Source organism: Microcebus murinus, chromosome 12 (assembly GCF_040939455.1).
Source record: "Microcebus murinus isolate Inina chromosome 12, M.murinus_Inina_mat1.0, whole genome shotgun sequence".
Taxonomy (NCBI): domain Eukaryota; kingdom Metazoa; phylum Chordata; class Mammalia; order Primates; family Cheirogaleidae; genus Microcebus; species Microcebus murinus.
In genome coordinates this window covers 74,125,706-74,151,398 of record NC_134115.1, presented here as the reverse complement: position 1 = coordinate 74,151,398, position 25,693 = coordinate 74,125,706, and the positions used below count along the sequence as shown (strand labels likewise).

Here is a 25,693-nt window from a genome sequence, read left to right as displayed (position 1 = left end):
AACACATGGGACCTCATTAACTTTTGTATGTTTCCAGTTTTCCTGATTTAAAAGAAAAAGGAGCCAGCATCCCTGGGACCCACACTAATTAATTATAGAGGAAGAAGGGTAGCGCACCAGAAAGGAAAGGAAGTCAATCTTTGGCTAAATATTCTAATGAATAACTTTACATGGTTTCTGTAGAAAAAAGAGAGAAGCAGAGTAAAGTAATGAAAAAAGCTCTGACTTAGCACTAGGAGACCCAGATTTGAGCTCAGCGCCACCAATTCCCAGCTGATGACTGCATCACCTCTCTGAGCTTCACTATGCTCACCTTTAAGATGAAGCTGCAAACTAATTATCTGTAAGCTGTGGGGTTAAAGTCTCCCTCCTTAAAATCTGTCCCAAATGATGGGTATGTGCATTCTCAACCCTAACTTTTGTAGGACTCAGGATAAGAATACAAAAGCAGGTCTACTAACCATATCTGAACATTTAAAAACTATAAATCAAGATAACAGATTGTTAAATGAAACATGTTCTATCCTCCCACATTGATCAGTATACTTTCATGACCCAGAAGACCAGGTTCATTCAAAACTCACAGATTCCTGGAGGTTCCACACCTGATGTGCAGCATGAGCAGAACCAGCCCCAGGCCATGGCCCACCCTTCTCTTCTCATCCCCAGCTCCCAAGCTTACTGGGAGAGGCCACACATAGAGCTATTCCAGTACACATGTCCAAGCTCTGGGCACATTCCTCTCTAAGTAGCCTCCTCTTAGGTACCTCAAACTCAGCAGTGCTCACACTGGTCGGACAGTTCACCCTTGAGAGGGTGAACCCAGGAAAGAGGCCTGCACAGGCATGGAAGCAGGCATGAGGTCACTGGACAGGGAATTCCCTGGTTCCAGTTACCAGAAACAAAGTCTAGAAGGAAAGAAATAGACTCCAACTAGGCATACAACTCCTTGGCTCTGCAGACTTCTCCCCCCTTGAGGAATAGCTTGGCCAGGAGGCCAGAGCAGGACTTTCTAAAGCATGGGGGCAACATAAGGGCTTTTCTTGCCCAGATCTAAGGTACTGAGTATGTGAAAGTTTCATTGTATTATTCTCTTTCCTTTTATGCAATTTTTAAATTTTAGTATATTAAAATTTTTTTAAAAAACTGAAACATAAAAAAATCCTAAAAACCGAGTTAGAAGTCCCCTGAGACTTTGAAACTGAGTCTCTATGAGCATCACTGAAACTTTCCCACAGACTCAGTTCTCCAGAAACTGGAGCTTTATAGTCTCCCCGATTAATATAAGTCCAGTTCTACATACCTGGGGACACAATGAATATTATTCAATAATGCTGTGGATTCTATCTCCAAAAGAAATCATTTCTAGGGAAAGAGAAAAATCTAAGGAGTACCATGGGGGTTCCCATAGGCCAGATCCAGCTTCCTACAGCTGGAAACCTTTCAGAGTTTTAGAGATGAGATAAAGATGACACAGAAAATGGTTACCAAGAAACATCTCTTCCCTCCTTCCAGAATTAGAAAATGAGTCTTTTGATTGAGAATCAGTTGTGTTTAATCACTAAAATTATTCTGACCCTAATGGAAGAGAAATAATCTAAGTTTCAAAGGGGTTGGAGCTTTTTCTCCCTCAATTAGAGGCAAGTAGAGGTAAATAAAGAAAACAGAATCCCTAAGTTCAGGCCCTAGTAAAGGCTCCAGAGAGCAGAAGCCCCCTTTCCTTTCTGCCCTTATGTCAAAGGTTGTTGTCCTCAGGATGCCAAGCATCCTGCTCTGGAATAAGGCTGCCCCAAGTGATACTTTCAGTCTGTGCCTCCAGAGACTTCATACTGTGCTCCAAAGCATTGGTTCTCCTCATCCTCATCCTTGTCCTCATATTCATCTTCATCATCAGAGCCCTGAAGAATCCTTAGGAGTTTGAGCTCAGGGCTCCAGGTTCTTCCAGGCATGGAATCCTGGGCTTCCTGCCCAGGCTCCACTGGAGCACTAATATCCTTTATAGTGAGTTCTGCTTCAGACAATACAGGACCTAAAAGAAGATCCAACCATTAATTGCATCTGTGACAAATAGAGGACAGAAAAGAAAAGACTGGGGTGTTTGTTAGGACCTCCCTGAAGGAAGACTGTGCCTTCAGGGAGGTAAACTAACTATCCTGGTCAACACAGGTTCAGCTCTCCCCATCCTCATCACTTATTAAGGCTCCTCCATCCTAATAACTTACTTTCCATACTGAGGTAGTCATTCATGTACTTCTCTAACTGTTCCATCTTTGTTCTCTCTGTGTAATCCTGAAATTCATTGGGGTAAGTGTAAGGAAACTTGAATCAAGACATTAGGAAACTAAAAGGATTTTTCTAAAAGATGCTTTTCTCATAGAAATTAATATCTAAAACAGACCAAAGCCCCACCTTCTAGGACTGAAGAGAAGCTAGTATCACATGTTCTTTGCCCTCCAAGCTGCCCAGATGAAGCCAGAATCTACTTCTCGCCATTCCCAGTGGTCTATTCAGATAGGGCAAACCACTTCCAAAGATGGCTGCCAACATTTCCTCCCATTCCTGTACGCACATGCTATTCCCCACATAAAGAGGTGGAGTCTATTTCCTCTCCTCTTGGATCTGGGCTGGACCTGTGACTTTTTGGGGCTACTAAAATGTGGCATAAGTGATCCTATTTTAATTCTAGGCCCATCCTTTAAGAAAGTGCTTTTATGAGACTACTATACCATCAAGAAGCCCAAACAAGCCACATCAAGAGAACTCAGGCAACTTGGCCAACAGCCCCAGCCTAGCTGCATTAAGTGACCTCAAGCAAGACAAGAATAAATGTCCAGTTGACCCACAGAAACATTAGAAATAACAAATTATGATGGCTTAAGTTTTGTGGTGGTTTGTTACATAGTAATAGATAACTGAAACTGGGTCCTAGCAAAGGCCCTGGTACACTCTCACCTGTTTCAAGGTGGCATGTTCTAGCTCCATCTGCTGCTGCTGCTTCATGTCACTTTCCTGATCTGGCAGAGTTCTGTGACCTAGTAACCACAAAGCTAGTTCAATCCTCCTCCTATTGGCATTTCATATCCCATTTTTGGGCTTCTAGTTGATCCCTAGTCTACAAGCGACTCCCCATCCAGGACAAGACAAGACCTTGGTAGCAGGTAAAAGGGAGTTTGACCTTCTTAATTCTATTTGAGATTCTGTCCTCCTGGAACTGTGACCATATCTATTACAGAATTAAAGATTGAGGTAAACTATGTGTTTAAAGACCCAGGACTCCTCCAAGAAACCTAAGGTGTGGGTACCTGCACATTATAGCAGCAAAAGAAACCCTAACTCTGCCTTGTCAGTTTGTGAATACTCCTCTAACGAGAATGTGTCTCATCTTTTTGCACCATCACTAACGTACCCACATTGGCTTCTGAAAAACAAGCAAATTTTTAAAAGCTCTAGTTTTACATTTCTTTTGCATCAGCTGCTTCCCCAACTAGTCCCTAAATATATGCATTCTTTCCTTTCTCAATCTCCCTTTCTCTAAACAAACATGTTCCAAGCTGCCACTAGAGATATTACGCTAAAGGACAGCATTTCTATTGGCTCCCTCCCAGTACCGGTTCTCACTTTAGCTGCACCCTGGGAGCACTGGGGAACTTTTAAAAACACTAAGGTCCTCGACATCAGAAACTGTGAGTTAATACATCTGGGGAGCATCCTGGTATTAAAGTTCTAAAAACTTCTCAGTTGGTTTCAGTGTGCAGTCAAAGTGGAGCATCACTGAACTGGAGGACAAAGGTCAAACGTCTTTGCAATCTGCATAACCCCCTACCTACCTCTTTAGCTTGATCTACCACTCTCCCTTAAATACCCAACCCCACAGCCACACTGAACTGCTCAGTGTTTCCTGAGCAGTCATGCTCCTTCAAGATGCCTTTGCACAGGCTATTCCCACTTCCAGGAATTCTTTTCCATGTCAGGAAAACTCCCACATACATTCAAGATCCGATGCAAAAATCATCTCTTCCATAAGCCTGTCTCATCTCAGTGAGGATGGGCCACCACTCTAAGAATATGAATCACAGGGGCACCCAGTCATGCAAGCAAAACTCTTCCTATTGGAGGCATCAGAAAGAGGAACAAAAGGCACCAGAATGGAATTTAGGGGAGTGGTAGTGATCAGCCTGGACAGGAAGCTAACCTTGGACATGTCATTTCCTGCCCTGGGTCACAGCCCTGATTCTATCTACCTCCCATGTAAAGGGCAAGAACTTTCTTAGATCTTCAGGTTAGAAGACATAGCTGGCATCAGAGAGCTAAGTGGGATGGGAAGAAAAATAAAAGGGGAACATCCTTTCCAGGAAACATCTCGCCTGAGCCCTCCTAGTGCCCCAGGACTGGAGAGTTAATTCTGATGACTAAACAGCTGCTTCCACATTAAAGTCAGCAATGTCCAGTCTGAGCAGGGCACAATGATCTTCCAAGGTTATGGGGGATTCTTTTTCCCTCTCTCCCATTTTGTACTCAAGCTGAGAAATGTCAGAGGGACAGGGGTAAGTATATCCCTCAGCTCGGAACATGATAAGGACTCCAAAAAGGAGAGATGTCCATTCTCATCTCCAGCATGAGCCCTAGAGGAAAACAATTGCCTGACAAGAGTTAGTTACCTGCCTCCTGAATGAGGCTAGACAATGTGTTGATTTCAACATGAGGCTCCAGAGACTCTCTAGCTTGTCCAGGGAAGCCAGGAGCCTTGGAGCTCTGCTTACTTACAACTCTTCTGGGCTCTAATGAGGGGCCCCAGCTCTTCCCTGCCTCACTGGACAATGGGCCCTCAGGGGTCTTCTCTGCAGTAATCTGGGCTTGCCCCTGTTCTTGATCCTCCAACTACTCTGTGTTTTCTAAAGGAGGACTTGAGGGGAAAATGACAGTGACTCATGCTTGTGATCATCTCTCAAATCCCCACACAAGCAGACATCTGGCCCAGCTGGGTTGCTTAGTAAATATTTGATGGAAGAATGATGCATGGTAGACCAGCCAGACTGAAGCATTCCAAGAAGAATTCTGAATGTCTGACAAAAGCAGGTTTCAAAAGGCAGGGACTTTTCCTGGCCTTCACTATGTCCTGGGATTCTAACACCCCCTGAATTCCACCCCCAACCGGGCACATGCTCTCCTTACCAGAGAGACCGTCATGAGCAATGGCAACTGACTGTTTATAGGAAGTTCTCTGGCTCCCTGGATCACTTTTGGCTTTCTTTTTAACCTCCTAAAACCCATATGAGGAGAAAACGAATTAGGACTTTTGAAAGTGAAGAAATTTTTTTTCAGAAAGAGTCTAAAAGAAGGAATTTAACATCTACAACTAGACAGGAACTTTATGTCTATAACCAGAGAACAGGGAGACGCCCTCCCACCTCTTATGCGCCCCTGCCCATTCCAGGCTGCACCCACTTCCGCCAGTCCCAGCAGGTCCCTCAGTGCCACTCTACCTGTTTGCTAGTAGGTGTTTTCACCATCCTCTGTTGCTGTCGCTGCTGCTGCTGCTGCTGCTGCTGTCGCTGCTGCTGCTGCTGCTGCTGCTGTCGCTGCTGCTGCTGCTGCTGCTGCTGTCGCTGCTGCTGCTGCTGCTGCTGCTGCTGCTGCTGCTGCTGCTGTTGCTGCTGCTGCTGCTGCTGCTGCTGCTGTTGCTGCTGCTGCTGCTGCTGCTGCTGCTGCTGCTTACTTGGACCTGGTGACCAGAGTACCAGCTCTACCTTCTTCTCACTGACAGTCCCCACCCTCCCACAGGGCTGCCTTCTGGGCCCTGTTCCACAGGTGACTCTCTCCCTGATCAGGACCAAGTGAGAGAGTGGGGGGTGGCTCCTGAAACCAGAGTTTCCTGAGTTCTACATGTGACCCCACATGACTAGGCCATAAATGTAACTGAATCCGACCAAGTCAACGTATGAGAACTGTGGGCTGGGCAGGAACAGCACTTAGAGTTCCAGCAGCACTGGCAAATCTACCTTCTGTCTTCAGGTTACAATTCAATTTCTTCAAATGTTCAGGATATCTCAATGCTGGTTTCTGGAGGAAAAAGAAGAAGAAAAGTTCTACTGTAGGTCTTTCCCTTTCCCCCAAAATGCATTTATTTATCTCGTCAGCAAGCACATTTTGAGAACCCAGTGTTTCGGAGCATTGTTCCAGGACTGTGGAGGAAGGAAAACGTTGTGGGGAACAAAGTGCTGAAGAAACAGAGAAGACTGCTCTCCTTAAACTCTTCCCCACAGATTGGCCTTCACCTACCTATAAGCCCAGCCTTCTATGGGGCTTGGGTCCAGAGCAGAAGGGCAGAAGAGAAAGAAGAAACAGAAAGTCAACTCTACTGGCCTTGAAGAGAGATGAGTTCGGATTTTCATGTAGACCTCTTCCTCTGAGGCTCCCCAGCTCTTACCTGCAGGGTGAGGCGGTGTACAGATAGATACATCTTTGAAGAAATTGCACTGTCAGGTCGGTTCTTTTCCAGGGGAAGATTATTTTTCATCATAGTCAACTGTATCTTCATCTCTGGACAGGGTATTGGTTTCCCTCCATTTGACAAAAGTCTGAAGGGGACAGAGACAGCCAGACAGTCAGCAATAGCTCTTCTCAGACAGTACAGCTAAGGAGAAAGACATGGAAAGGGGCTCCAAATTAGAAGAACCTTCCACTTTGGGTCTGAAAAGCCCTGTACCAACAGGTGCTCATTTGGTAACATCTTTTGGATGCAACTGTGATAATCATAACTATATTTATTAAATTAAGTGTTTACTCTATGTCAGGCTCATGTGCTTTATACCACTGAATCCTTACAACACCCTGAGGACAGGTATTATTATTCCCCTTTTGCAAATGAGAAAAATGAAGCCTAAAGAGGTTAAATAAATTACCAAAATTCACAAAACCAGTTAAGTTTCAATATAAAACGCAAAGGTCGTCTCACTCCAAACCACATGTACCATTCTGCCTCCCACTATTCATAATTCACCTATAAAAAGAAGAGAATAATAGTGCCTACCTCCTTATGGAGGTTTAAATGAGAGTACATGTAATGTGCTTAGCACAGGGCCTGGCAGATGGTAAGTGCTTGATAAATGGTGGTGATTATTATTGTCATCACTGACTATTAGTAAGTGTAAGAATTCAACAAACAAGTCGGGTGACATTTATCTCCCAGCCCTACTGAGAAAGAGCACATGCTTAGACCCTTCTCAGCCTCAATGAGAAGCAGGTGCTCTGGCTCTCCCACCAACCTACATGTAGGTACTTACTCCTCCAGTAGGTCCTGAGGTAACGTGTCCAGTGGGGTCCAGAAAGGTATAAAGTCTGGACCTAATTGCTCAGACAATGGTACTGGGGTCGGGGGAGGCACAAGAATTCTTGATGTTGCTTCTGGGGGCTGCTTTTCAGAGAGATTCAGAGATGAACCTTTTTTCTGGAAGATAAACAATGGGAAGAACTCTCTAAAGCACTCTCTTTGATCCCATTTCTATCAACTTTCTAGCCTCCCAGCACAACCCTAGCATGGAAAACTTGTTTCCAGGCTACTCCAGTCACTCTTGCCTCCTTTGAACTATGAGAGCAACCACATTTTTCCTTCTCAGGTTCCCAATCCTATTGTTATATTCAGATCACATAGGGATTAGTTGTTTTGTTGGGTTTTTCCAGAAAGGTCATTGATTTATTCACTCAACAAATGGAACAAATATTTATTGTATAACTGTGGCAGGCATAGGGCTAGGGATGGAAATTCAACAATGACCAAAATGGACCAACACACTACTCTCATGGACATGGCAATCTTACAGCTCTGTGACTTATCAGTGGTCATATTTACCCATAAATGGTAGAATTCAAATGAGAAGCCCAGGTCTTATAACTCCTGGTCCACTGAAATTCTATCCCATTTACACTGGGGATTAGTTTTTAACTGACCAAAAATTCCCCCTAAATATCCAACAGTTCTATTATCTCAGAGTGCTCTTCATCTCCCTACAGGGAGGAGATAGGGAAATGAAGTATCTGAATAGAAAATGGTTTGGTAATTATTCCTAAAGAAGGGTTTTCGTTTGTGGATTTTGTCCATTTGGAGAAAGAATGGGAGTGGGGGAGACCTGAAAGGAAAACAAATGTAAACTCCACATAGTAATATCATAAAGGTTTAGATAAAACATCCAACTCACCGTTGCCAATTTCTTTATTTTCTTCTTCCCATGCTGGCTGGGAAAATAATGCTTCTCAGCTAGACTTGACATAAGAATAAATACAACTTATTCCCAGACATCTTAAATAGAAGCAATAATGATATTTGTGAATTATGATCACAAAGATTCCTCTCTCATCAGCACTCCAAGGCATCTGGTTGGGAGATCAGCAGTACCTGCTGCTCAGTTCTTACCACTAAAAAGATGCCCCATCCTCAGGCATAAATTAGGTTCTCAGTCAGGGTTCAGTGACTCAGGCCTGTAATCCCAGCACTTTGGGAGGCTGAGGCAAGAGGAACACTTGAGGTCAGGAGTTCAAGACCAGCCTGAGCAACATAGTGTACAACTCGTCTCTACAAAAAATTTAAAAATTAGCCAAGCATGGTGGTATACACCTATAGTGCCAGCTACTTGGGAGGCTAAGGTGGGAGAATTGCTGGAGCCCAGGAGTTTGAGGTTGCTGTGACCTATGATCATGCCACTGCACTTCCGCCTGAGCAACAGAGCGAGACTCTGTTTTTTTGAAACAGAGTCTCGCTCTGTTGCCCAGGCTAGAGTGCCATGATATCAGCCTAGCTCACAGTAACCTCAAACTCCTGGGCTTAAGCAATCCTTCTGCCTCAGCCTCCTGAGTAGCTGGGACTACAGTCATGCGCCACCATGCCCGGCTAATTTTTCTATATATATTAGTTGTCCAATTAATTTCTTTCTATTTTTAGTAGAGATGGGGTTTCGCTGTTGCTCAAGCTACTCTAGAACTCCTGAGCTCAAACGATCTGTCCGCCTTGGCCTCCCAGAGTGCTAGGATTACAGGCATGAGCCACCGTGCCCGGGCTCAAAAAAAATATTTTTAATAAATAAAAATAAATTAGATCCTCATCATTCACTCAGAAAATCCAGTTATTTACTTTCATAGCATGAATCCAAATTAGACATTATATACTCAGGTGCGATTATGTTTGTGACATCTGACTCCCTTGCATAACATTCCAGGAGGACAGGGACCAAATCTATTTGCTTCTCCACGGATCCTCATTGCTTAGCACAAAGGAAAGGCTCAGGAAGTATTTTCTGTTATATCCTCTTCCTCCTTTTTGCCTGGGACATGGATATGACACCTGGAGCTCTAGCAGCCAACTTAGACCTTAAAAGCACCCATGAAACACCTTAGAGGATGGCAGACATGGATGGACTAAGGATGATGGCTCAGAAAGCCAAAAGAAGCCCTCGTTACTGTTTATCTCATGGAACTGACATACTCGCCCTGGCTTGCCTTCTTCTGGGCTTCTTTTACATGACAGGAAATAACCCCTTAGGGTTTTTTGTTTGTTTATACTATATACATGTATGTGTACTCACACACACACACACAAAATGCATTAAAAAAGAAGCATTCACAGGATAACTTTTTACAAAGGAAACCAAAATAAAATAAAAAGAAATTCTTAAGTCTCGACATCTGTAAGCAGTCACTTAACAAGAATCTGAAAGCCTCAATGATCCAAAAAGAAAAACCAAACACTTTCCCCATGGTTGTTAACATTAGCAAGCCTTTGGGCCTTCACCAAATGATTTGTCACACTCTGCTTTGTACACAAGTCCTATATGCTATCCATTTTGTACCACCGTACTCAGATTTGGGTTGAGATCAAAGATTCATGTGCTTCACCTGAAAAATTTTTCACTATTTACTAACTGCTAATAAGAAAAACTAATAGAAAACATTTATTTCTTAATCAAACCTTATAAATAAGTTGGGTCCTATCTTGTATGCCATTTACTGTCATGTAGAATTCAATGTAGAGAAGTTCACGGCATGAATCTCAAAGTGCATTAAAATAAAATTCCAGATAGTAAGAAGCAGATGCAAGAGACCAGGACCTACTTCTCTGCTTGGCCTCCTGCTACTTGCAATGAGGTGGCTAAAAGGGAGATGACAAAAAGGAGGCCTACAGAGGACAGTAGAAGTTTGTAGAATATAAAGGTCAATGGCTCCCAAGTTCTAGAGATGATATTTACCTCAAATCCTTCTCTGATTCTTCTGGGATCCAGATTGCAACCATGTTTCGAGCATTTTTAGAACAGGGAAGCAGCGTCTCATTCAAATTCAACACCGAAAGCTAAGAGGAAGATATAAAACCAACATATGGCTTGAGGTGCCAGGGTCCTGTACCAGACTAAAGACTGAATTATCATGCTAACCAAAGAGTTTGGTGGCTCAGAAGATGATAAAAAGACATTTCCTATCCCCTAAAAAGTTTCATAATATTTTCCCAAAAAACTAGACTACATCATCAGATATCATTATAGGTATTCTGAAAGAGGGAACATTTGTAAGCAAATAATCTTCCATGCTTTCCTGTGACACTAGGGTGACATTTAGTACAAGCCCATCCCAAATGAGGGTGTGCTGGGGCTAACTAAGGAGAACACGACTCACCCTGCCTACAATACTCCAAAGACTTAGATCCCTGCAGATAATCGGCAGTTTGGGAGCAGGGAAAGAATTGGTAGAGAAAGAAGTAAATTCTCTACTTTTATAGCTTGTCTACAATTATAGGCATCTATATAAAAGTTCAGATACTAACTCTTCTCACATTTAGCAATTTAGGATCCTAGAACACTAATGCTCAAGAAAAGCCTGTAAATCACCTAGTCCATATTCCTGGTAGGATACAAAAAAACCAAAACTTAAAAATGAAGTTGCCGTATGAAAAGGAACTGATTGGTGGGGAACAGGAGAGACTCCTTTTCATTGTAAACTCTTTTATGCCTTTTGAATTTAGAATCATGTTCATGTATTAACTATTCAAATAATTTTAAAATAATTTAATCTAATCCTCTTGTTCTAAAGAGGTCAAAGAGGTACAGTGATTTATTCATTAATCACATTCAAACCTGCCTCTTAGTTCCTTACACTTTCCACCATGATACTGAAAGTGAAGACTCTCATGAAAAAAAAAAGATATCCAGCAGGACTGCAAAGAATAGTAAATCTGTCTTTACTGCAAGTAAGTACGAGGAATTTTCTTCCTAAAGTTCTAATTTCACTATATCCCTAACTAACTATGTGCTTTAACAAATCACTTCCTATCTGGGCCTCAGTTTCTTCAACTGTAAGATATATGAGATAGACCATAGTAATGTTCTTCAAACTGCAACTGCAACTTACTCATAGGTCATGAAACCAAATTTTGTGAATCACAACCCACATTGTTTAAAAATGAAATAGAATAAAACAGAATAGAGCAAGGTGCAGTGGCTCATGCCTGTAATCCTAGAATTTTGGGAGGCTGAGACAGGAGGATTGCTTGAGGCCAGGAGTTCAAGACCAGCCTGAAAAAGAGCAAGACCCCATCTCTACAAAAAATAGAAAAATTATACAGGTGTGATGGCACGTGCTTGCAGTCCCAGCTACTTGGGAAGCTGAGGCAGGAGCATTGCTTGAGCCCAGGAATTTGAGGTTGCAGTGAGCTATGATGATTCCACTGTACTCTACCCTGGGTGACAGAGTGAGACCCTGTCTTAAAAAAAAGAACAGGACACAAAATATCAAATATCAGAGTAAATGACCCATAGTTATGGTAAGGATTATTCCATGATATTTTTGTTGTAAAATCTATTTGTTACCATGGTTCACAGCTTTAGAAGTTTGAAAGTTATCAGACTAGATGATCTTAAGTACCATTTTAGGTCTGAAATTCCCATATTCTAATTTCCTGATTGAGATGACAATATTTACCTAGTAGCTAACATGCTCTATGCAGGAGACAGAAAAGTCTCACCTACACCAAACCTCTACAAATCAATCCCACTTGTGTCTGGAATTTCTGAAAACAACATAGCATGCAAAGCCATTAGCATAGAGCCTAGCATATAATAAGGGCCCATAGTAAATAATCAACATTATTATTCAGATTATAGTCATCCCAAGGAATGTTAAATAAAGGCAAAATATTTTATTTCCACTAGTACAGAGAAAATACTGAAGAAGTACCTTTTTAAATCTGTGACTTACTTTGGGAGATCTATCAGTACTGTTGATCAAACTTTTGTCAGGCAAACCTTTCTGAGGCCTAAAAAATGAGAGTTCCAAACATAAAACAGAGATACCATAGACTTATTTTATTGTGATGATAAAGTTAGTGCTATGAGGAAAACCCTTCTACTTATCTACAGAAAACCTTGGGCTTAATACTTACCAAAGGAATATAGGGTCTCACCATATCCTTAACTTTTATTTGTTTTTCCTGGAACAGCTCCTAAACAGGTATTACACACTGTGAATAATTCACAACTGTTTGTTGCATCAAAGTGAATTCATAGCCTACACCTCTCTCTCTAGCTAGAGATAATTATATCACCATCAATAAAGGTTTATTATGTACCTTTAATGAAGATGCTTAAAACATGTTAAATAAACAAAATGTAGTATACACATATAGAATATTATTCCGTTTTAAAAAGTAAGGAAATTCTGATACAGTAGTCCCTCTTTATCTGTGGTTTCAGTTACCAATGTTCAACCAGTCTGAAAATAGGTGAGTACCTATAAGATATTTTAAGAGATTTTGAGAGACCACATTCACATAACTTTCATAAAAGTATTTATAATTATTATTATTATTGTTTCTAATGTCTTATTGTGCCTAATTTATAAATTAAACTTTATCATAGGTATACATAGGGAAAAACATATTAGGTCATTAAGTATAAAATGTCCAATTTCCTTTTAAAGACTAAGTTTGACAGTTGATATCTCTGACATTTCATTTTGATACTTTTTGGGGTTTTTTCTTATTCTGAAGGTACATCCTCAGTCTTTCAAATGCACATTTTGGCTTGTGATTATTTTTCACATTTTTCAGAGCAATTTTTGTGAAACCATGGATAAGTTAAAAAAAATGTTATTTTTGAATATAAGTTCCATCATGGAACCAATGCAGTGCAGACAGCTTGAAATATCATCAAAGTGTTTTGGAAGGATGTGGATAATGAATGCACTGTACATTGATGGTTTGAGAAGTTCCATTCTGTTGATTTTAGTCTCAAAAATGAGCCATGTAGCCATCCACCTGAGACCAAGGTGGATAATGATGAGATGAAACCTGTAGTACAAGCGAATCCATCTCAACCTATGCATGAATTATCAGCAAGGTTTGACGTTACTATTCCAACAATATTGGACCATTTAAAACAAACTGTCAAGGTAAAGAAGTTGGACAGATGGGTACCACATGAATTAAATGAGTGTCAGAAATCGTCTCAGGCCTGGCCCAATGACTCACACCTGTAATCCTAGCACTCTGGGAGACTGAGGCAGAAGGATCACTTGAGGTCAGGAGTTTGAGACCAGCCTGAGCAAGAGTGAGACCCCATATCTACTATAGTAGAAAGAAGTAGCTGGACGACTAAAAATATATAGAAAAAAAAATTAGCCGGGCATGGTGGCACATGCCTGCAGCCCCAGATTCTCAGGAGGCTGAAGCAGAACGATTGCTTGAGCCCAGGAGTTTGAGGTTGCTGTGAGCTAGGCGGATGCCATGGTACTCTAGCCTGGGCAACAGAATGAGACTCTGTCTCAACAACAACAACAAAAAGAAATCGTATCAAAGCTTGCCTTTCTTTGATGACACAACATAAAGGCGAACCATTTCTTCACCATATTGTTATGTGTGATGAAAATAGATTCTCTGTGACAATTGCAAGTATTCAGCATAATGGTTAAAGTGCCAAAACACAGTCCAAAACCAAATACTCATCAAAAAAGACAATGGTGTCTATTTGGTGGTCCAGCACTGGTGTTATCCACTACACCTTCATGAAACCTGGTTAATCAATTACAGTGGAAGTCTACTGAAACCAATTGGACAAAATAATGAGGATGCTTCTGATTAAGCTGCTGAGATTGGTCAATAGAGACAGGCTAATCCTCTTGCAAGACCACATGTTGCAAAAAACAATGCTGCTCAAACTATAGAGGCTAGACTTAGAAACTCTTTGTCTTCCACCATATTCATCAGACTGCACCGACTACCACTTCTTCCAGGCTTTGGACCACTTCTTACAAGGAAAAATATTCAAGTTTTAACAAGCTGTGGGAAACACCTTTCATGATTGCACCGCCACTTGCTCTCCAGGCTTCTTCACTGCTGGCATAAACAAGCTACCCTTAAGATGGCAAAACTGTGTTGATAATTAGGCACGTACTTTGATTAATTGTATTGCTTCTTGTTTACAATATAATAAACTTGTGATTCGAAATCGGACATTTCATATTTAATGACCCAAATAGCGTGTGTGTGTGTGTGTGTGTGTGTGTGTGTGTGTGTGTGTGTGTGTATAACCGTGTTTCCCTGAAAATAAGACAGGGTCTTATATTTATTTTTCCTCAAGAAGACACCCTAGGGCTTATTTTCAGGGGATGTGTTATTTTCCCCTCAAAGCCTCAGCTTGCAGCACGCACAGGATGGCCAGAACCTGACAGGGGGAGCCGACCTTGTTGGTGGGGCTGCTCACAGCTTTCCAGTCATGTCTAGGATAGTAGCTGTCACGATGGGGCAGATGAGAAGGGCTGCTAATCTTCTTTACCGCTCCACGATGAAAAGCATGGGTTGTGCAGATATGCTGCATTGCCATGCCCATCATTAGGTCTTATTTTTGGGGTAGGGCTTATATTGTGCAAATGCTTAGAAATCCTGCTAGGGCTTATTGTATGGGTAGGTCTTATTTTCAGGGAAACATGGTAGGGTTCACCCCATCCGTGGTTTCAGGCATCCACTCCACGGATCTTGGAATATATCCCCTGCAGATAAGGGGCGACTAATGTTCATGTTAAAACATAGCTGAACATTATATTATGTGTCATAAGCCAGACACAAAAGGACAAATATTGTTATGATTCCACCTTATGTAAGGTACCTAAAATAGGCAAATTCAGAGAGACAGAAAATAGAACAGAGATCAGGGGCTGGGAAGAGGAGGGAATGGGGAGTTATTGTTTAATGGATACAGTTTCTGTTTGAGACAATGAAAAAGTTCTAAAAATGGACTTTTTCCATTTCCAGATGTGGTGGATGCTACACATAGTAGTGATGGTTGTACATTGAATGGACTTAATGCCAATGAATAGTACACTTAAGAATGGCTAAAATAGGCCAGGCACGGTGGCTCACGCCTGTAATCCTAGCACTCTGAGAGGCCGAGGTGGGTGTTTTGCTCAAGGTCAGGAGTTCGAAACCAGCCTGAGCAAGAGCAAGACACCATCTCTACAATAAATAGAAACAAATTAATTGGCCAACTAATATATAGAGAAAAAATTAGCTGGGCATAGTGGCACATGCCTGTGGTCCCAGCTACTCGGGAGGCTGAGGCAGCAGGATTGCTTGAGCCCAGGAGTTTCCTCTAGCCTGGGCAACAAAACAAGACTCTGTCTCAAAAAAAAAAAAAAAAAGAATGGCTAAAATAGTCCTTTTTTGTTATGTATATCTACCACAATAAAAAAAAAATCCCCTTATATTTGCATATCACTTGCTGTTTTTATAAAATGCTACATGTATAAATGATGAATAATGCAAAGAAGCATAAGATAAAGACCCAGCTCTCAGCCTGATCTGTGAAGTCCTGTCTGAAGTAGGCCCCTGCTTTCTCTCTCTCCTTCTTTATTTCAAAAATTTTAGGGGGTACAAGTGTTTTTCATTACATGGATGAACTGCAACATGCTGAAGTCAGGGCTTTCAGTGAACCCATCCCCACCTGCTTTCTATTTCTACTCCAGTGCCCCAGCCTCATCTCTGACCATTCTTCCATTCCTGCTCTATGTTCCAGATACAATGAAGTATTTTCCTGATACCTAAAAAATTTCCTCTTGCCTCCAGGACTTTGAATATGCTATTCCTGTAGTTAAGTCTTCCTGCCCACCTCCTACTTGCAACTCCTAGTTCACTAGACTGCTCAGACCTCAGGTGTAGGCACGAATGCCACTTACACAAAAGCTAGTACGCTGTATAAGGAAACTTTTCCAGCGCTTCCACACACCCAGGGGGCGTTTCCTCTCACAATACTCATCACACCAGATGGTTCCTGCTTGCTTATTTCTTTTCTTCCCCAAATAGGCTGAAAGCCCTTTGAGAGTAAAGACTATATGTCAAACACAGTGGCCACCACTAAAATATTAATAATATTTGTGAATTGAATGTCTAAATGAATGATGTGATGGCCCTGCCTTCAAAGGGCCTAAAATCTAGTTGGGCAGACAGGACATAGGCATAAAAATATCAGTAAGCATGCTAGAGACAATAAGTGGTGGGCTAGTTTGAAAGAGAGAGTACCCAGGGCTAGTGGTAAATGAGGAAACTCAACAGAGAATGAGGACATATTCACTTATTCAACAAACACTTATTGAGCTTTCACTATATGCCATGCACTATTGAAGGGACAGAAAATAGAACAGTGAAGAAAACACACAGTCCCTGCTCTGGTAGAAGTGATATTCTAATGAGGGGAGGGAAACAAATCAACAAAAATCACTTCAGATCAGAAGAAATGAGGAAACAAGATGCAAGGTCAAACGATGGTGAGAGCAGGCCAGGTGCAGTGGCTCACACCTGTAATCCTAGCATCCTGGGAAGCCTAGGTAGGAGGATCCCTTGAGGTCAGGAGTTCAAGACCAGCCTGAGCAAGAGCAAGTCTCTACAAAAAATAGAAAAATTAGCCAGGCATGGTGGTGCATGCCTGTAGTCCCAGCTACTTTGGAGGCTGAGGCAGGAGGTTTTCTTGAGCCCAGGAGTATGGGGTTGCAGTGAACTATGATGACAGTACTGTACTCTACCTGGGGCAACAGAGCAAGACTGTCAAAAGAGAGCAGAGGAGAGGAGAGGAGAGGAGAGGAGAGGAGAGGAGAGGAGAGGAGAGGAGAGGAGAGGAGAGGGGAGGGGAGGGGAGGGGAGGGGAGGGGAGGGGAGGGGAGGCGAGGGGAGGGGAGGCGAGGGGAGGGGAGGCGAGGGGAGGGGAGGCGAGGGGAGGGGAGGCGAGGGGAGGGGAGGCGAGGGGAGGGGAGGCGAGGGGAGGGGAGGCGAGGGGAGGGGAGGCGAGGGGAGGGGAGGAGAGGAGAGGAAAACGGGGAAAGAAAAGAAAAAAAAAGAAAAGAAAAGAAAAGAAAGAAGAAAGATGGCATGTGTGGACACAGTTTTCTGATGACCTATAGAAGCTGGTAAGATAGGCTGAATTGTGTTACCCTAAAATTCATCTGTTGAACTGGTTAACCCAGTTCAATCAAGGTAAAATGAGGTCATGTTGGTGAGCCCTAACCCAATATGACTGGTATACTTATAAAAAGAGCAAATTAGGACACAAACACAGAAGGAAGACCACGTTAAGACAAAGGGAGAAAATGGCCATCTATAAGGAGAGAGGCCTCAGAAGAAAACAACCCTGCTGACACTTTGATCTTGACTTCTAGCCTCTAGAACTGTGAGAAAATAAATGTTGTTGCTTAAGCCACCCAGTCTATGGTACTTGGTTATGGCAGCCCTAGCAAACCAAAACACCCCAGCACCACCACCAAATTAACAAACTCCTAGACCAGAGCAGGGATGCTTTATTTTTGTTTTCCATGGCCTAGTCCCTTCTTTAACTGAATTCATGTTTTCTTTTTAATCCAGCTTTCTCAAAGTCTACTACATGAGTAAGGGAAATCATAACCCAGACTTCTGAAGCAATAGACTGTTAAAAGGAGATTCAATGATAATTTACCTGCCTTGAAATTTGGAGTTAAACTTTGAACCACGAGACAATAAAGAATGAGCTTTAGTGAAGGTAAATGCTGATAAATGACGAGGTAAGGAGCAGGAATCTGGCATGTTTACAATGGTGAGCTCTGGGAGTTTATCTGAGAAAGCAGACCAGAAGAAAACATGTTATATGTTGCCTGAAGATAGGGAGCCAAACAGAACTAAAGACCTTGTGAGGAAGAGAACAGAGGGTGCTTAATTCACCTTCATCATCCAGGGGAATTTTGCAGGGTGAGCCCAGGATTCGAGGATGGCCCCTCTCAATCCGGCGGATACTTGCCCAGCATTGTGGATGCTGGCAAATAGCCATCTTACAGGTGGTTTCGTCCCACTTGCTTTCATCTGGTAAGTCCATAGCTATAAATGGTTTAGGACAGAAGCCAACCCTGAAGCTTTCTAGCCCTCTGGAGAATCAACAATCACATAATTAGGGAGTATTATAATTAGCCATGCGATCCAGATCTCAATTTGGACTCAAAGCTTAAAATATTTCTACTGAACCTATATAGTAAAGGTGACCACAGGATAACTAAGGATTGGGTAACAAGTAACTATGAAAACAACTCAGCATGAGGTAGAGTGGCAAGAGCCTGGGAGAGATTGACTTCAGGTCTCCAAATAGTCCATTTAATAGCTGAGTGACCTGGAACTTAACCAATCTAAGCCTCTTTGTTTCCTTATCTCTAAAATGAGGATATGTCTATTTCACAAAGTCATTACAAAAATTAGTTAATGGATATTAAAAGCCTGGCATATACTTTAAAATAAATATTAGCATCCTTGGCCGGGCACCATGGCTCACGCCTGTAATCCTAGCACTCTGGAAGGCCGAGGCGGGTAGATCGCTCAAGGTCAGGAGTTCAAAACCAGCCTGAGCAAGAGTGAGACCCTGTCTCTACTCAAAATAGAAAGAAATTAATTGGCCAACTAAAAATATATAGAAAAAATTAGCCGGGCATGGTGGCACATGCCTGTAGTCCCAGCTACTCGGGAGGCTGAGCCAGAAGGATTGCTTGAGCCCAGGAGTTTGAGGTTGCTGTGAGCTAGGCGAATGCCACAGCACTCTAGCCTAGGCAACAGAACGAGACTCTGTCTCAAAAAAAAAAAAAAAAAAAATTAGCATCCTTTCCTTTTCTCCTTCAGTAATCATTAGGGAGAAAACGCCACCATCTCCAAAAGGTCTTATCACATTACAACCAATGCGGTCACAGAAATACCTACATTATTTGAAGGCTTAAACTTTTGGAAGATAAGTTTCATTTTTCAATGTGCTTCAATTCCCATGCAAGCAGATAAAATACCCACCAGCAATGAATGGGTTTGCTCAAACAGCAAATCAGTAGACTTCCAGTTTGCATTGTAGGCCATTCGCTTTTCATTTACTGGCTCCCTTGGTCTGTTTCCTCATATAAAGTAGGGGGAAGGAAATGCCTAAGTAGGATTGCAGAAGCATTCAGTTAGATAATGCACTTTTATGTATGATAGGTGCTCAACAAATACTATCACCTTTTCCTCTCTAGAGATATTTTAGGCCATCCCTATCACCTTATCCCTAATAACTTTTTAAGGACCGTGTCCATTTCTTCTTTTATTCAACAAATTTATTGACTACCAAATACACGATGGGACCCATTTTGGACATAGAGAACAGTAACGAACAAACTTCCTGTTCTACACTGCTTGTAATCTAGATCAAAGATAGCAAACTATTGGCCTAAGACTGCACCTGGCCTATGACTTGTTTTGTTTGGCTAGCACTTTGAACCAATACCTCAAACTTTAAATAGTTCATAGTATTCATATTTCTGGCTTTTAGAGATCAAAATAACTGACAACACTGAGCCCAATTACAGCTAGACAGCAATTGGCTGGAGCTGAGTTGCTCCTAACGTGTTTACAGCAGGTCTGCTCTATTCAAGTGGAGTTCCTCCACCAGACCTTACAGTCTCTAACTTAACAGTTTCAGATGCCGTTTATCATAGCATTTGCTCCATTGTTTCCTCCTAAAAGGGAAATATTTCTCTGTAATCATGTCTCCATTGAAAGCTGGAAAACGAAAAGGCGACTTGAGACAGCATGTTTCAAGGGGAAAAAAAGCATCAGTTCTCAGTGGGAGTGAAAATTTCTAAGTACTCAGTATGAAAATAATACAACTTCCAACACCATTGCAAAATTCCGAGAAGGACTTTGACTGCAAAAGATCTAGAATGAACAATTTAACGAACTAAAAAATAAATACAATTTTAACAGGGTTTGTTTTTGAATGCAAATTCACATTAGTCTTAGAACTGGCTGCTTCTCGCCCTTTCTTCACCTGCCCAGACCGAACTGAGCCCCGAAGTCTAATCAGGTGCATATATGTATCGCCAAAATTAGCGTTGCGCCAGCAAAATACTCCGCATTATAAAACAAAAACAAAAAAAAACTAGATAACACTTATCCTTAATACCCTTATTACAAAGTTGTGAGGAGCGAAAAGATTAAAAATGGACATATGCTTCGGCAGAGCTGGAAGAAGATTCCCCGCTTCATTCCGGAAAATGGAAAAATAAAAAAACGTCGGGGTAGACTCGGCCTCCCAGCCACCGCTAACCAAAGCACATTAAAAACCACTAGGGTTTCGAAGCCGAGGCGTTAAGGAGGCTAGAGGTGGTGGGCCCCGCCCATCGGGCCCCGCCTCTTGTCCCCGCCCAGCAGGTTCTGTCCACGCCTTCGTCTCCCACGATAGCCGCCTTGTCGCGTCGTCGCCAAGCAGCGGCGCAGGGCACTATGGGAAACGGACGGAAGCCCCAGTGAGCCAAATTAATTGGTGAGAAAGTCCCAGAAGTGGCGATGACGTGAAACAGAAAACGGACCTGGGGAAGGACGTGCAGGGTACGGTGGGGCTGGACAGACCCGGCCGGGCGCAAATCCCTGCAGCGTGGGAAGTTCGGATGCACCTACGATTTGAGGTGGAGGCAGGGCTGGGGAGGCGGAAGGCTATGGCGCGCGGGGCACTATGGAAGGCAACGTCAGGAACGTACGGCGGGACGGAAGCCTCTGAGGGTCAGACGGTAGCGACGCGGGAAGTCTGGACGCAGTAGCTGCCTGAAGAGGAGGCCTGAAGCTGAGGCTCGGTCCGGGCGGCGGCAATGGCGGAAAGGCCGGAGGATCTAAACTTGCCCAACGCCGTCATCACCAGGATCATCAAGGAGGCGGTGAGCAGCTCGGGCTGAAGGACTAGCTGTGGGGGCGGACGAGCGGGCAGGAGGGAAATAGGTCCTGCGCCGGCAGCTTTGCTCACACCGGCTCTCCTCACAGCTCCCGGACGGCGTCAACATCTCCAAGGAGGCCCGGAGCGCCATCTCCCGCGCCGCCAGCGTCTTCGTGCTGTACGCCACGTCCTGGTGAGCGGGGCAGACATAAGCGAGGCGCAGAGAGAACTCTTGGCTTGGAGTTCGTCGCCTGGAGCCCACAAACCCCAATCATTGTGCCCTACCTCAGTGTTGAGAGGTTCACAGTCCTCTGCTAGTTGTTAGACGCCCTGAAGCAAAATAAAACAACAAAATAACTTTGTTTTACCCCTTTCGTACAGAGAAGGGCGGGAGGGACTTACACTGCCAGACAAAACTCCATGCATCTAGGGAGTAGGCTTTCCCATCCCACCTCTGGTGCCCTTTTCCCCACTCCCTACGCGGCAAGAGGGAGTCTGACAGCCTCTCATGGCCCTTTCTCTTTCAGTGCCAACAATTTTGCGATGAAAGGGAAGCGCAAGACACTGAATGCCAGTGATGTGCTCTCAGCCATGGAAGAGATGGAGTTCCAGCGGTTTGTTACCCCGTTAAAAGAAGCTCTGGAAGGTAATGACCCTCCCATGTTCTCAACCATGCAGAAGATGGTCATCCGATGTGACCTGTTCACTTGGCCCCGAGGCTTTCTCAGCGTGGGCCCCTTTAAGTCCAGTAAGCTAGTACTGGATGTGACTCAACCCAGACCAGTCGACACCACCTTAGATCTGTTTTACGATGCTAGGCAGGTTATTTTGCCTTCTGTGTCTTGGTTTTTCCAACTGTCGATGGGGTTAGCTTAGCTGCTGAAGTCCATCTAGTTTACTCGTCCAGCCCTCCCTCCTAACCCCTTTCTTCTCCTTGCAGCATATAGGCGGGAGCAGAAGGGCAAGAAGGAAGCTTCAGAGCAAAAGAAGAAGGACAAAGACAAAAAAACAGATTCGGAAGAGCAAGACAAGAGCAGGGATGAGGACAATGATGAAGACGAGGAAAGGCTAGAAGAAGAAGAACAGAATGAAGAAGAGGAAGTGGACAACTGAATAGGGTGGGATACTGGCACCTTGGAAGGTACCACTCTGAGACTTGCTACATGTCTCTGTGAAGCTTTTCCCTGCTGGGCAGAGTAGTCTTAGGCAGAAGTGCCTGAGAAGATCAAAATAAAACCTGACTAGAATTATCGCCAAAACCAGCACTTCCCAAACTCAAAGCATCTGAGTAGTGGAATCCTGTTTTGTTCAATCAGTCTGAAGGTTATGACTTTCTGGCAAGAGGGATTCTGAATGGCTAATTAGTTTGATCACTCTTGTTTACTTATATGTATGGTTAGGTTGGTTTTGATCTCCAGTTCCCCTGCTCCCCTCCAAAAGTAATAATAACTTCCGTGCTGCCTGCTGTGTTCCAGATCACAGAGGCAGTCAAGGCTCAGGAAAATTGGGGCTTTGATCATGGTCAGCCTATATTTGGTTGTACAGTGCTTGGCAATAGTAGCTTATTAAGAGTGTTCAAAACAATAAAACTTAGAGAAACTGCTAAAAAGCTGTGGGAAAATAATGAAATCTGTTGTCTCTTCACTTGACAGTAGCATTAATTGAATTTTGTTTTCTATAGACCCACTTGGTTTGGAGCCCTTTTGTGTTGCATGTAGACATTTGACCTGCTAGAGTGGCTGCACTCTGGGTACACAGGCCCTTAAATCAGCAGTGTAGGTTGGAATTAGTCAAGCAAAGGTGCTAATGTCTTTCTTTTACAAAACAGATGGTTTAGGCTTAGGTATCTCATTGCCTGCCTAACATGCAGCTTTAGGATTTATCGACACCTCCTGGGAGGTGTAAAATCCAGGCTTTCTCTTCTTTTTTTTTTTTTCTTTTTTCTTTTTTTTGTTTCTTTTTTGGGCTTTCTCTTCTTATAGTCCCGTCTCAGACTTGTGACTATGGTTTTTCATTCTTCAATTCATGATGAGTTCCAAACTTTATTTCCTCAATGCACAACTTTCTCCCTCTGTGCTTCTTGCTTACTGTCTTTCTTCTGCCTCTCCCCTGCTCCCCATCCTCACTTTTCTTCTCTCTTTCCTTTTCTCTTATCTACTGTCAGTCTAGGAACTTTGTTTACTTGCTTAATATTTCAGAGTGCAAGTTCCTCTGATTCCTTAGTTCTAATCTCATGTCTTTTCAAAATGGTTTTATGAAACCCCTCTAAACCTTAAGGGAAATCTGATGGTGCTCAGGAATCTAATTCCCCCCAAACCATCCCCTTTAACTGCTTCTAAAGTATCTCTGTTGGCCTTTCTTAGCCTTTTTCTTTACATTCAGTACTCCAAGCACTTTTTTGTTTGTCTCTAAGTTGAGCGCTTGGAGTTTGACAGGTAGTGAAGTGTAGTTTGACACTGTTAACTTGTTAAATGAATACAGTGAAAAGTTTGTTGATAGATGAGTGAAGAATGTTGAGAAGATTATAATGCTTTGTACCAATAAAGAACATTCTTGTTAAAAGTGATGCCTCCTGTTTCATCCTGCTTGTTTGTAGTGTGCTTTTGGAGAGAAACCCTGATCACGCTCCATACAGTTTTGTGGTGTCAACTGAACCAGACCTTTGTAAATGTGGGCTCCTGCAACACCTTGGATGACCAGCAGATGCTGCTCATATACAGGCAAGGGTTCTAGACCACAGCAAGAGCTTTTGATGACTCTGCTGGGTACCCTGTGTACACTAGACTCTCAGCAGCCCCGTTTATTGAATCCCTACTGTATCTGACACTGTTCTAAATGCTTTCAAGTATTAACTATGAAATCCTATGAAGTAGCACTACCATTACCTCTATTATCTCTTAACCACAATGCAATATTACTTCTAACCTACATGGCTTTTCAAGTCATAAATCAAATTTATAAATAACATTTCAGAAAGATACAACCCCAATAGTCATTAGATCTAGTGACATTTTCCTTCTCCAAATTCCCATAAGCACCACTCTAGGCTAAGCCCTCAAGTCCTATGTAGACTCCTGTAGCTTCCTTTGAGCTCAGTTCCCTGCCTCACTTCTGCTTTCCCTAGTACTTTAGCATACTGCTTTCCAAGTGGATCTTCTTGGAACTTTGCTATGTCCCGCCCTGCTTCCTATTAAATTACCTCCATACTTTATTATTTAAAGCCTGCATAAGGAGCACTCACCCTACCATCTATTTTAATCTGCCACTCTCTAACATAAGGCTATATGCTATAGTCAAGAATGTATCCAGGCTGGTTCAGTAGTGGGTTATCAGAACTCAATAACAATGTCACTAAAGTTGGTATACAGCCAACTTTGGTATACAGCCCCTCATTGCTAAATTTGACTGGCTTAAAAAAATGTGTGTGTGTGTGTATATATATATATATGAATAAATAACCAAAAGAACTCTTTTCACATGGCTTTAGTTCATCCTGTCCCATTCCTCACCAACATTTGACTAAGAGAAACATTTCCTAAGAATAGGGACTGTAACTTAAAATCACAGAATTTAACAATTGGGAAGAATCTTTGAGGTCATCTACCAGTTTTTCCCAACCATAGTAAAAGAGGTAGTTACTGTAGTGCTATCTAGATTTTGAAGGTTCCTTACTAGACTAAGGTAATATATATTATTTTTTAACCATGGAACTTCATGCCCAGAGATTCTGATCTGGATTTAGGAAATGGGAGGGTTCTAGTCCAAACCCATTCAAAACTACTTTTACTTTTAACGCCCTATTTTTACCATTGGGGAACTGAGGCTTTTCAAACAGAAGTGGCTTGCTCAAGATCTTAATACTAATTTGGAAAACCGGGAGCCTGTTCCAGTGGCCATCAACTTTACTCCTATTTTATTTTTTTAGTAAACTTTTGGTGCATTTGTCAAAACTAAGAAACTTTTTTTTTTTTTTTTGAGACAGGGTCTCATTCTGTTGCCCAGCCTGGAGTACAGTGGCACAATCATAACTTACTGCAGCTTGGAACTCCTGGGCTCAAGTAATCCTTCTGACTCAGCTTCCCAAACTAAGACTACAGGCATGAGCCACTGTGCCATTTAAGAAAAAAAAATTTTTTTGAGAGAGGGTCTCACTCTATCCCCGGGGCTAGAATACAATGGCATCATCATAGCTCACTGCAACTTCAAACTACTGGGCTCAAGCAATCCTGCTGCCTCCATCTCCCAAGTAGCTGGAATTACAGGTGCATGCCACCATACCCAGCTAATTTTTCTATTTTTTGTAGAGATAGGGTCCCACTCAGGCTGGTCTTGTACTCCTAGCCTTAAGCAATCCTCCTGCCTTGGCCTCCCAAAGTGCTAAGATTATAGGCTTGAGCTGTAGCACCTGAGCAAGAAAAACTTAATTAAATGCCAGACTGTATTTCTCCAGTTTTTCTACTAATGTCCTTTTTTGTTATAGTATCCAATCTAGA

At 42.7% G+C, this 25,693-nt stretch overlaps 2 protein-coding genes across 10 annotated transcripts; one reads left to right on the top strand and one right to left on the bottom strand.

The window, feature by feature from the left end:
* Positions 1-1,188: 1,188 nt before the first annotated feature.
* On the bottom strand, positions 1,189-20,958 carry C12H9orf43 (chromosome 12 C9orf43 homolog). 8 transcript variants are annotated; one of them, XM_076008960.1, is made up of 15 exons: positions 20,863-20,958; positions 19,313-19,438; positions 18,212-18,364; positions 17,970-18,105; positions 12,235-12,292; positions 10,236-10,336; positions 8,196-8,259; positions 7,284-7,447; positions 6,428-6,578; positions 6,000-6,060; positions 5,484-5,722; positions 5,173-5,260; positions 2,953-3,032; positions 2,223-2,289; positions 1,189-2,029 (listed from the first exon to the last, which is right to left on the bottom strand). In XM_076008960.1, the coding sequence occupies exons 3-15, from the start codon at positions 18,360-18,362 to the stop codon at positions 1,803-1,805; spliced, it is 1,587 nt and encodes a 528-aa protein (XP_075865075.1). In that variant the 5' UTR covers positions 18,363-18,364; positions 19,313-19,438; positions 20,863-20,958; the 3' UTR covers positions 1,189-1,802. The 8 variants fall into 8 exon arrangements, with proteins under 8 accessions (XP_075865075.1, XP_075865074.1, XP_075865072.1 ...); XM_076008959.1 differs by lacking the exon at positions 20,863-20,958 and adding an exon at positions 20,283-20,705; XM_076008957.1 differs by lacking the exon at positions 20,863-20,958 and adding an exon at positions 20,457-20,705 and having other exon boundaries at positions 18,212-18,411.
* Positions 20,959-21,063: 105 nt separating this feature from the next.
* On the top strand, positions 21,064-24,664 carry POLE3 (DNA polymerase epsilon 3, accessory subunit). Of its 2 annotated transcripts, XM_012768873.3 has the most exons (5): positions 21,064-21,204; positions 21,308-21,393; positions 21,728-21,846; positions 22,141-22,341; positions 23,797-24,664. In XM_012768873.3, exons 1-4 carry the CDS (start codon positions 21,139-21,141, stop codon positions 22,311-22,313), a joined length of 444 nt encoding a protein of 147 aa, XP_012624327.1. In that variant the 5' UTR covers positions 21,064-21,138; the 3' UTR covers positions 22,314-22,341; positions 23,797-24,664. The 2 variants fall into 2 exon arrangements, with proteins under 2 accessions (XP_012624327.1, XP_012624326.1); XM_012768872.3 differs by lacking the exon at positions 23,797-24,664 and having other exon boundaries at positions 22,141-23,762.
* The last annotated feature ends 1,029 nt before the right edge of the window (positions 24,665-25,693 follow it).